The sequence below is a fragment of the Leucopleurus acutus genome (genome assembly GCF_964270905.1).
Source record: "Leucopleurus acutus genome assembly, chromosome: 7".
Lineage (NCBI taxonomy): Eukaryota > Metazoa > Chordata > Mammalia > Artiodactyla > Delphinidae > Leucopleurus > Leucopleurus acutus.
This window is the reverse complement of record NC_139150.1, coordinates 22,884,389-22,896,392: the sequence shown is the minus strand read 5'-3', so window position 1 is coordinate 22,896,392 and position 12,004 is coordinate 22,884,389. Positions and strand designations below refer to the sequence as shown.

General features: G+C 38.3%; 1 protein-coding gene across 1 annotated transcript in view; it reads right to left on the bottom strand.

Annotated features, from left to right (window-relative positions):
- SVEP1 (sushi, von Willebrand factor type A, EGF and pentraxin domain containing 1) overlaps nucleotides 1-12,004 on the bottom strand; it is a gene marked incomplete at its 3' end in the record, with an annotated part of 178,436 nt that overhangs the window by 68,066 nt on the left and 98,366 nt on the right. The window contains exons 15-20 of the mRNA XM_082842808.1: nucleotides 11,225-11,389; nucleotides 10,468-10,701; nucleotides 8,049-8,210; nucleotides 6,580-6,741; nucleotides 1,218-1,379; nucleotides 440-531 (exon numbers count right to left, since the gene is read on the bottom strand). Coding sequence (XP_082698934.1) covers nucleotides 440-531; nucleotides 1,218-1,379; nucleotides 6,580-6,741; nucleotides 8,049-8,210; nucleotides 10,468-10,701; nucleotides 11,225-11,389 — 977 coding nt within the window. The remainder of the gene's footprint in view (nucleotides 1-439; nucleotides 532-1,217; nucleotides 1,380-6,579; nucleotides 6,742-8,048; nucleotides 8,211-10,467; nucleotides 10,702-11,224; nucleotides 11,390-12,004) is intronic.

The window sequence follows — 12,004 nt, the reverse complement described above, 5'->3', positions numbered from 1 at the left end:
CTTACTCCAATAAATGATTTTTATTTTTGCTGGCAAAAAATTTACATAACTTTCATGAAAGTTGAGTAACTCTTCCTGCTAATCGGAAAAGGCCTTTGGTTAATCCAAACGCCCTTACTCAAATGATGGGTTATGCTCATGGTACATGGTACATGTAAATTATTAGCAAATCAAAAGACTCCCCACATCTACAATTCTCTGTGCCAGACATTGCTGGGAAAAATTCCCATTTCTGGTACTTAGAACCTCTAATGCTGCATTTTTGGAAAGTTCATTTTATAAGTCATAAGCAAATGTAATTATTCATTGATAATATTCATGAGTCTTGATTACTTGAAGTTTCACCTCTGGTAGTTTTCCTCTGTGGGACACGTATAATGACAAGTTGTTTTCCAAGAATTCCATTAGAGAAAATTTTATAAATATAAAATGGACTTGCCTGACTGCTGACTTCATACTTCTTTTTGATATGTCCAGGAGAAGCAACGGGCACTATACTTTCCTCTGCTGCTGAGAAAGTTGAACTAAAACCTAATAAAATTATGGGAAAACAACTGAAAAACATATTTGTGTGTAGTAGATATTACCAATAAATAGACTCTATTTTTTTTTCTTTTTTAAAAATTGAAGTATAGTTGTTTTACTGCTAATTTCTGCTGTACAGCAAAGTGATTCAGTTATACAAATACATACATTCTTTTTAAAAATTCTTTTCCATTATGGTTTATCATAGGATATTGAATACAGTTCCCTGTGCTATACAGTAGGGCCTTGTTTATCCATTCTATATATAACAGCTTACATCTGTTAATCCCAGCCTCCCACTCCACCCCTCCTCCAAAAGCCCCTCCCCCTTGGCAACCACAAGTCTGTTCTCTAGGAGCAGACTCTATTTAAATCCCATAGTCAAGATTCTGATTCTCAGAGTGGGCAAAGCCACATATATTTTGTTTCAGTAATATAAAGAGAGCACAGAGATGGATGGAATTATGTCATTAAATTCTAGACTTTCAGAAATTTGGAATTTATCAAGTTCGACATTCCCAAAATAAGAATCTCTGAGTCACTGTCATCAAAAAGACCTCCAGAAGGATAGTTTAACACATCCAGACACCCAAAGGCACTGAAAATAGTAATATTCAGAATTGAAGCTACCGCAGAGATAAACAAAAGTCTCCAACACAGGGTTACATGAGAAATGAAGGATATCATCTTACTGGAACAATCTGTGATGGATCTGGCACCAGTGATGGTTGTAGTTCCATAAAAGGGACAAGATAAGCAGAAGGACTTCCCTGGATTGGGCTGGTAGTAGTCTCGAGGACATGGATAACAGGGCATTAACCCAGAACGAGAGAACTCTCCTACTGGACAAGGCACTGCAAAAGTAAGAACAAATCATTTGTGCTTCCTAGTAGTATACCCTACCTCTAAAAGAAGCTTTGGTTATAAGAAAGCCATCGCATTGCTAATATTTTCCCTTGCACGTACTTAACACCCAGACAATTTTATCACCTAGATAAATGTATTGTTGTTTCCTTCCCATCTTTAACAACACACAGCAACTCAGGAAAAATCAGAACTGGCCATATAATATTGTGTTATGATTTTTCCACTTAACTTTATATCATAAGCAAATCATTCCCCAAATCATTAAGTAACATGGTGCTTAACAAATGAAAAATGTTACATCTCATTGGCAGACCATAACTGATCTCACATTTCCTCTCCTGTTGAACACTTAGCTCGTTTCTACTAGTTTGCTATTATAAATAATGCTGACATGAAATTTCCTCTATAAATTTTTTAATATAGCTCTGATTATTTCCTTGGGATAACACTTGACTTTGAGTAGCTGAGTAGTTAGAGCTAAAGATATGACAATTTAAAGCCATAAATGTGTCATGCCCAAATGTTTAAATAATGTACTTTACAGTCCCATTGGCAGCGTATGAAATTGCCCTTCTCACTGCATGCTCAGCCTTCAAAATGATTATTTAATTTTTTCCTACTTGAAGGTAAAAATGGAATCACGCTGTTATTTTAATTTGCATTTTGATGATAAATGAAGTTGCATTTTTTACGTTTACCAGAAATTTTTATTTCCCCTCTAGAGCTGTCTATCATTTATTGGGGGTCTTTTATTTTTAAAACTTTTAATGTCATTTTGGGTTAGACATGCTTTTTGTAAACAACATGCAGTTGAATATTATCTTTTAACCAAATTGGAAATTCTCTTGCCAAGATTTGGTGGAATATAAGAAAACAGCCCCAAACATAAATTTTGGTTACATTTGGCAGAGGGATAGTGGGGTAGAGTACCCATGATTAAATCCTTGGGTTGGGGTTTTAGACTGTGACCCATAGACAAATTCAGGTGGAGTGTGTGAACTGAAGTCATTTGGGTGAGCCCTGAAACCATTATAAACTGAGAAAACTACTAAAACTATTAAGACTTGTCTGCATAAAATTAAGTATAGAAGATAGGACACAGGGAAACAGCTACTCAGGATATCAGCATACTTATCATTTAGGTTTTGGATTCTTGATAGTAAAAATTAGTATAGCAGAAATAATTACCAATATGGTTGAAAAATTCAGAGATACACTTGAGGCTCAAGGGAGCATGATACTCCAAGGGATGGCATCTCTTTTTTATTGGTATGACAATAAACATGAAGTAAATGACAACACATCTGTCGTAATCTCAAGACGCTTTGATCAAATTTCTTAAGCAAAAAGAGCCGGGCAAATCTCTTGTAGAAGAGCTCTTTTACGTACCCAACTGACAAAAAGTAGAGAGTTGAATCAAGAGATGGCAGAAGATAACATAGATATTAATGCATATTTAGAAAAAAAAATTTCTGGTGGCTACATTTGCTATATTCAAGAAGAGTTTTAAACTACAAGTATCTTTGTTTCACCAAGAATAAAATAATCTACTCTGTTACTAGATGTAGACAGGGCTTTGCACAAACATATTATAAACCTATAGGAGTTTAAAATGGGTTTTCTGATTCCCAAGTTTCCAAAAATGATTGTCTATTTGGAAAAGGTACCTTCCAAATAGCTAGTTAATTGGAAGCATAAATCTTCCACTGATAAAAGTATAAATTTTCTGTTTGAGAGGATATCTATGAGTGTGCATCATATGCTAGAAATATAAATGCTGCCACTTAAACCCAAGATGCTATAATGAATTAAACTGTATTTTTCCATATAACTTTTTTCAGTACAATCTTAAAAAGAAGAAAAAGAAATCTTAAAAAGAAAAAAAGACTGTGCCCCTAAAAACTGACAGAATTATACTGTCAGTTGTAGCACATAATTATACTATAATTGTTAAAAATTATACTAAGACATAATAATAATAAAATCTTAAGATTAAAAATAAGCCAATTAGCATCTCAAAATAGCAAACATGGTGTTGTGATGTCTGTACTTTGCTTTTTGACCTAGAAAGTGTAAAATAAACTTTCATGTGGAAATTAGTTTAAATTACATTCCAAGGGCAGACAGTTGTCATCACAAATATACTTTCCAAGAGTGAATAATCAGCATTTAATATATAATTTATATATGCAGTACCCTATATATATATATACACACACACACACATATACATACACACACATATAATATATGAATGTATAAACATATACATAATAATAGCACTATCTAGTACACAGTGCAGTATTAAATACACATGCATACACACATGACACAGTTCCTAATGGACTAATGTCATAAGAAAAGATGTGAGAAAGTTTCCTTTTGAACCTTGGCCAGAGAAACTGTGGTTTCTAAATCAAGACAAATGGAACAAAACTCTTCTCACCTCTTCTACTGTAGAGAAAGAGAAAAAAAGTATTCAAATATGCCAAAGTGATATCAAAATAGAATTAAAAATAAAGCACTGAAATGACCAGGGAAAAATGTAACCTCACATGTCTGTCCCCTGATAGTGTAAAGGAATAAATACAGCCTTGGAGCCACTGGTTTCCTATGACAAAGCCAAAAGTCAAAGCCTCTTGTTCTGAGCCTCCTTTTAACTTCATCCTACAGGGTTGGGCTAAGAAGTGTTATCCTCCTGTGCCGCAAATAACTTTTCCTTCTATTGGGACCATATGTAAACAACACCATCACCAAAAACTCATTTGTGGGATTAATTATTTTGATAAAAATCATTTTTAAAAAATGGAAAATTTCAGGCTCTTTTGTAACCAAGGACTCAAGACTATCTAATATCCTAATACGTGACAATCGGTGAAATGTATAAAGAATGTTACATTATGCTAACATAGCAATATACTTAAAGATAACTGCTATATTTATTAATGATATTTTCAGTTCAACAGGCCAAAGGAGGCAAAAAGTGATATGTCAGCAAAAAACAAGATAAACTGTACAACATGCCCATAAATGTAAATCAGTACAGAAAGAGAAAAGAGGAGAAGGAGAGAAAGAAAGAAGGGGAGGGGGAGAGAGGGACAGAAAAGGGAAAACTAAGGAAAATATACGAGGGACTGTTTTAGAACTCAAACACATTTAAATTTAAAGTAAAAGTCAAATGGTGTTTACCCAGCACCGTAGGGGAAAGTGTCATTACCAAATATTACCAGTTCCTACTCAGGACTGTGGTTAAACATATGCTAGAAATATTAGGAGAAATGGAACAGTTAGCAGAAATTTAGAGATTTCCTGGGAATTATAATTACTTAATTGCAGTAATTTGCTATTAGAAAACCTCAAGGATTATTTGGAAAGTTAAAGGATAAAAATTTGTCAACTATGAACTTGTTTCACTGTAAAAATCCTAGTTGCTTTTGTGGTTGGAAGGAAGGAAGGAAGGAAGGAGAGAGGGAGGGAGGGAGAGAGGGAGACAGAGAGAGAGAGAGGATTTTTTCCTGCAGACTTTCTTCCATAGTTAGCTTGTATACTGACAAAATAATAGAGTCTTTGGCAGATCTCTTTCAACCATAATGTGAGGTTTTGTTTGACTTTTAATTAAAAAAAAAATCCACAGCTGGTATTACACAACACACATGGTTTCTGAGTTTCAAATAGGTCCTAGTTAAATTCTCTTCTCATCAGTGAAACATTAGGTTGATGAACACTGCTCTCCCAATTCCTCTGGTCTAAGAGGCTTTCATCTACTGTGAAATTCTGAGAGTCGACCCGATGGAGCATATAAAACCTATAACTCACAGTATGTATTTCCTGTAGCACTTAAGTTATGAGGACTACGACTCCCAGGAAGCAATGCTGGACACGCTCCATCCCCTCCCTACCACCACACTCAAACATCCTAAGCATCTGTTTTCTAGGACTCTCAGCCTCTAAGTGGATGCAGATGTATATATGATTGGGGTGCAATGAGGATGGGATGTGTGTGTGTAGCTTGAGGGAATGGGGAACCAGCAGACTGGCTTCTTAAAAACATCACTCAGTAAGGGAAGAGTTTAAACTTTCAGATTGCCATAGACCTTAGGTTTTTCAGTAAGGGTATAAAGAATGGGGAGGACTCACAATTTTTTAAAAAGTCATCTTTTAGCCAGGCATGCTTGTTCTGTTCCCAGTGATGTAGCAGAGAGAGGCCAACAAATTTTTATTTTTTGCAAAGTTCCACTGAAATTGCAAAGTCATTGCAGTTTATGGGAGTTTCTGGCAATAGGCTGACCTTGACTGTCAGACCTAGTTTCACTGTCATTCTAAGTTTTCATCTTTTGCTTTTGTTTATGGCTTCCAGTTTTTTCACTGCTGGAAAACTGTACTTGGTAGGGATGTTAGAACTATTGGAAAAACAGAACTCTAATCTTTATATTTCTATTTAAACCAGTGGTTCTCAATGTGTGGTCCCTGGACCAAGCAGAATCAGCATCACTTGAGAACTAGTTAGAAATGCAAATTCTCAGGCCCCACACCTGACCTGCTGAATTAAAAACTCTGGGGCTGGGGCCCAGCAATCTATGTGTCAACAAACCCTCCATGGTGACATTTGAGAACCAAAATTAGTCATACTTTAGAATCACCTGGGGGAACTTCAGAAGAAAACCAGAAAACTTAAATCAGAATATCCGGGGGGGGGGGGGGGGGCAGAGACTGGGTTTCAGTATTTTAAAAATACTGATGTAAATGTGCAATGATTCTAGTATGCAGCCAGAGTGGATAATCACTCATGAAGATCTTCAAACTGTAGGGAATGAACGTTACAATTCAGAGGTTGTATTTTTAGAGTTTCAAGGAACATTAGATAAAACCTCATTTTAACCCGAGGAATCTAAGTTCCTAGTTGAGATGTATTTCTATCATATCATGTGGCCACATGGTTACAAATGTTGAGGGCTGGGACCAAGTCTTGTGCTTCTTGTGTGTTCCTAACGGTACCAGCACGGTGTTTATATTATGGGTGTTTACACTTAAGTATTGACTGGCCGAATAGAAGGAAACTCTCTATGAAGAGACAGTTATTTACATTCTTTGCATGCAGTAGACATATGGTTTTGCTAAAAAGATTCCACTCCTCCATGCGTAGAACCTAGGAGGCTTGGGAAAAAAAAGCGATGTCTAAGACTTAACCTCCACAAGCAGAAATGTCCACGGCTCCTCTCTTCACTGTTGAAGTATTTTCTGGACATACGAGGCAACCCCGGGAACCAAACGCTGGCTGATAGCTGCCCAGTGGACAAGATTCGCAGGTCTCAAGCCCATTTGATGAGTAGGTGCCTTGCTTACACTGAGCTAAAACGAAAAATGTAACATGGTTAATAACGATGACATCAGCTATACAAAATTAGCACTGTGTACAATAGGATTTTCCACATTTTAATTTACTTAGGATAGAATGAGGGTCACGAAGAACTCCAAGCATACATGTCATATTTTAGACTCCCCGTACTTCCGTATACTAAGTCTTAGGCTCATTTCCAGTTACTTGTATTATGACCTAGCATGGTGTTTGACACATAGAAAATGTCGACAAAGAGTTTTTGGGTGAAGTTAGAAATCTGCACCGCAGAAAGGCACACTCATAAGATCAAGCTGTCACAGGGAAGCTTGTTTTTGTACAAGTTCTCAGCTTGTACACTGTTCTCTTGAGTGACTGAAACAAAACCCCCATGAGCTAGAGTCTCATGACTATACCGGCACCTTTCTTCACTCTAAATAAGAACTGGCCCTCTTACCTCCTCCTGCCTGCAGACACCATTTCATTTGAGGGTCGGCAGAGAGGAAGTAAAAGTAGTCTTAGCATCAGGCCCAGAGAGGTTAACTAAGCAACTTTCCCAAACTCATAGCAATGGTTTTGTAGTAGAGCAGGCTTAGGGCCAGATTCCCCAGCTCCCGGTGCACTGTCCTTTCCTCCTGCCCTTCTCCTCCGGATGACTCTCATTTTCAGCGCTGCTAACATTTTTAGTGCATTTGCAATCACCTAGCAATGCTCTCAAGTTTACGTGTCATGAGATACCCACACCTGCATTGGCAACAATAGGCAAGGAGGCACAATTCTGCAATTCCTTCTTTTAGGTGTGTCTTACTGTAACTTTAAATGTGAAAGAAAATGTTTCCATCAGGAATGTTCATTGAGAATAACAGTAACAATATTTTGAAAGGACTGGATATTTCAGTAGCAAGAATAGGCGCATATGGGCCTGTAGTTATTCATTTCCAAGTAAATGGAGAGTGAATCTCATCACATCAAATATTATTCTAACAAAAAGCAGCCTAATGCTTGCTAAGAGCCAAGAAAGTCCTTTCCACCAATTAAAGTGAGATTCACTAAAACACCCAGGTTCATTGATGAATGTGGATTAGAGTTCTTGACAGTGGAGTTTGACTTAGAGCAACGGACTGTTGCAAAAGGAAAGATAAATGGACTTCTCTAAAGTGAGGGAAACATTCAGGTTAACAGTTTGCAATTAAAAGAAAGAAAAAAATCAATTAATGAAATTGCTTTTGGTAATGCTCATATTTCATCCTATTTGCCATTGAGATTTTATAACTGGAAACAAAATTTAGGCTTCTGGTCAAAATGAGCACTAAGCCCCTACCTTTACATTCCGAGCTACTTCTTGAATGGAGATATTCAGTGTAAGTTCCAGTTGGACAGGGTTTGCACTCAAGCTGCCCTTCTTCATCTTGATAGGAGCCCATCAAGCAGCTTTCACAGACAGAATTCTCCAGAGAATAGTAGGTTCCCAAAGGGCAATTGACTGAAGAGAAAACAAGCAGGAAACACTGAATATAGTATGGAATGTGCTTTTTCCCTAAGGCATGAGAGTAAAAAAGCCTGCTTCCAGATACTATTGTTTATGGGTTAAATTTTACTGCCAGAGGCTTACTCACATGATAAACCTTCCAGAAATGTATTCCTCTAAACCAACGGTAGATTCTTTTTTTTTTTTTTTTGAGAAAATGCAAATTCTTGTTGACCAAGCTTAGTGTTTATATGATGGCGGCTTTGAAGTGTGGGTTAAAGTTCTAATAAACCAGATTATTCTGGAAACACACAGTTCATGGAAGAAGAGGATAAAACAATGAATGTTTAGGTTAATTTGGGGCTTCGAGATATGAAAAATGATTTCATAGCTGTTCTTCTGAATGGTTTCCCTTATGAAATTGAGTGTCCATTATAGCATTATTTCTAGAAATAAAAACAGGCAAAGGTGGCGAGCCTTAAAAAAGTGAGTTAAGTCGACCCTTGTCTCTGATTGCAGGAATTACTGCCCACTGAAGGCAAGTCTGAGGCATCCTCAGACCCAAAGCCTCCGAGGAAACAGGCCAATTTTAGAACCTTCCTTCCTTGAAGATTTGCTCTACTATTTGGACGCCTGGAGTGCAGAGTTTCTGAGACCAAAGTGGGATGTTAAATTCACTGAAAGGCTGCTATCGAAGTTAGTATTTTTATAGAGAGGACACTTGAAAGAATCACTTGGGTGATTCTGAGGTGTTAAGGTATGTAAGAATTACCTGGCAACTTATTACATTTCAGATTCCAATGCCCTAACCCCAAGGGGTCAGATGCATCCGTTTTGGGATGGGGCCTTAATCACGCTGCAGTTTGAAAGCACTTCAGGGTATGCTGACACAGGTAGCCTGAAGACCACACGGAGAAATGCAAACTGCTGGCCAAGGCAATTCCTGATTTTCACTCACAGGTTGAGAAAGAAACAAGAGGAGGCTCGGAAAGACGACGTTAATGTGCTTTGGATGGACTGTGTTTATCACACTGTGAAACACTCAACTGAGCTCTGGGAATAGCAATAAGAACGGTTGAGGAAGGTTTTCCGACCAGGACACAAGAGCGCCAACCTACAGGGGGGTTAACAGAAGACTCACGTCAGTTGGTTCCACCGAGTGTACAGAGTTTAGTCAGAGGAGATCCCGCCATCTACAAATGATGACTTGTTAGGAAAAGAGACTGGAACTGATCCAGATTGTGACAGTCTAAATTAGGGGTAAAAGCTAAGGGACTCGGGGGAGGGAGAATGGGGAAGGGAAGTTCAATGGGTCTGGGGTCTCCTTTGGGGGTGATGAAAATGTTCTGGAATTGTGATAGAGGTGACGGTTGAATGACATTGCGATTGTACTGAATACCACTGAATTGTATACTTTTTAAAATAAATTTATTTATTTTTGGCTGTGCTGGGTCTTCGTTGCTGTGCACGGGCTTCCTCTAGTTGCGGCGAGCGGGGGCTACTCTTCTTTGCGGTGCGCGGGCTTCTCAAGGCGGTGGCTTCTCTTGTTGCGGAGCACAGGCTTTAGGCGCGCAGGCTTCAGTAGTTGTGGCACGTGGGTTCAGTAGTGGTGGCTTGCGGGGTCTAGAGCACAGGCTCAGTAGTTGTGGCACATGGGCTTAGTTGATCCGCGGCATGTGGGATCTTCCCAGACCAGGGATCGAACCCGTGTCCCCTGCATTGGCAGGCGGATTCTTAACCATTGCACCACCAGGGAAGTCCCTGAATTGTATACTTTAAAATGGTTCACTTTATGCTATGTGAATTTCATGTTGGCTGCCTGGGTGGGAATCTCGGCTACACCACTTACTGTCTTAAATGGTAAGACTTACTGGGTAAGTTCTTAGCCTCCCTGGCTTCAGTTTTCTCATGTATAAAATGTACTTAATAAGAATGGTACCGCATACAGTAGCTAAACAGGATTAAACACATGAGACGGGCTCAGCCAGCACACATGAGTGGTCAGAAAGTATGAGTTTCTGTTATTGGAGTTGCTGCTGAAAGCTGTGAGGTCTAAAGATCTATAAATAAAACGAAGATTTGAGTCGCTCACCTAAAATAATTTTCTTGTTGTGACCAATAGCAGTTATCTAGATTTTTGAGACACTAAGCATATAACAATAAGAAAATGTAGCTTTCATCACAATATCCCTTTAGAGTTGTAAAACGACTCTATCCATGTCATTTGACCCAATAGGCACCAAATATTTTTGATTACAGGGAGAAGTCTTACCACACATACGCCCTCTCAGCATGGAGCCTGGTCTGCAGAAGAGGAAAGCCTTTTCGGTTTCTAAGGAATTGCTGTCAGCTACAAGCATTTCAGATGCAAGATGAAAGGAATACATGGGCTCCTTAGTAAGGGTCCTTTTCAGTCGATTTGTGATAGTTTCCAATGTCTTAATGAGTCGTTGCTGATTTTCCAATTCAAGGGTATCATTTCTTTCATCAGGTAAGGGCACACTAGCTGAGATAAAAACGAAACAAGAGAAAACATAACACACACACGTGGTGTTGCAGGAAGGCATCTGTACTGAGTTTTTACCAAAGAGAAATAGCATATTAAAAATCTTCCAGGAAAAATAAACTGAAACTTAAACACCGCTTACTGAGCAGCGAGTACCTGGAGAATATTAAAAACAACACGATTTGTTTTAACCTTTCTCTCCTATGCTGGATCTACATCACCCTTTTGTGGAGTTCTTCATGATTACATATTAAATTCCTGCAAACTCCCGCTTTTTAAAAACACGCCGTAGTTCATCACGTCAAGATGAGCACAAAGCAGGGGGCTTGTTGCTACGGCAACTATAAAATACATCTGTGATAGTAAGAAAAAAATGACAAAACTTGGTTGATCGTGCTTGCCCTAATTTTCAGTTCCAGGGTCATTTCCTAATAATGGTAACAAACAGAAAATTTGAAAAACAGGTCTCCAATCAAGAATTTCTCTCTGTATTAACCTTTTCAAATAGATAGTCTATCCTTACCTGTGATGTTAAAAATTAACTTAATTTTGTGGTCAGATAACGGGGCACTTCTTTTAATCCGTGAAGATCTGGCTTTGCCAGCGCCCGTGGGTGTTTCTCGCTCAGTGTCCAGGAAGTCATCATAAGAGTAATCCAGCCTGTTAGCTGCACCCCAGCCGACAGGTCCTGGACAATTGGGGCAGAGAGACAAAAGATGTTACAGTTGCACCTTTATCAGTGTTTAGGTTCTAATGTGAGTCCACAAATCAAACTGTCCTTGATCACTGCTTAAACTGCCCATAATAATATAATATACAAGGTTTCGTCTGTAATATCATACTGTAGCTTTAGGCGCTTCATATGAAGTTTAGATTACCAATGAATTCCATTAAAAGTATAAAGCAAAGTCTCTGTAGAGCTATACAGGCATTTAAAACATTCTATCCTTGACCTAATAATAAATTACCTTAACTTTAGAGGAAATGGGAGGAGGTACAGATTTTAATCAATTCCTATTTCCCTTCAGGGTTTGCTCCATTCTCGCTTTTTTATATCAGCGTTATAAACTTAACGCATGTAAACAGATTTCCTTTTGTGAAGATTGTTCAAGTATCTGCATATCTGCATTATATTTCAAAGGTGGGGGTAGTTTCTGAGGGCAGCATGTAAGTTACGTGATTACGTAGTTAGGAAACTATGCTGGAGGCAGCACGGCTGCACGTGCTTCTTTGGATGCCCTCCATATCACTGTGATCAAGGATTCAGACTGTGGCTTCTCATATATGGTGTAGGGCTGCACAA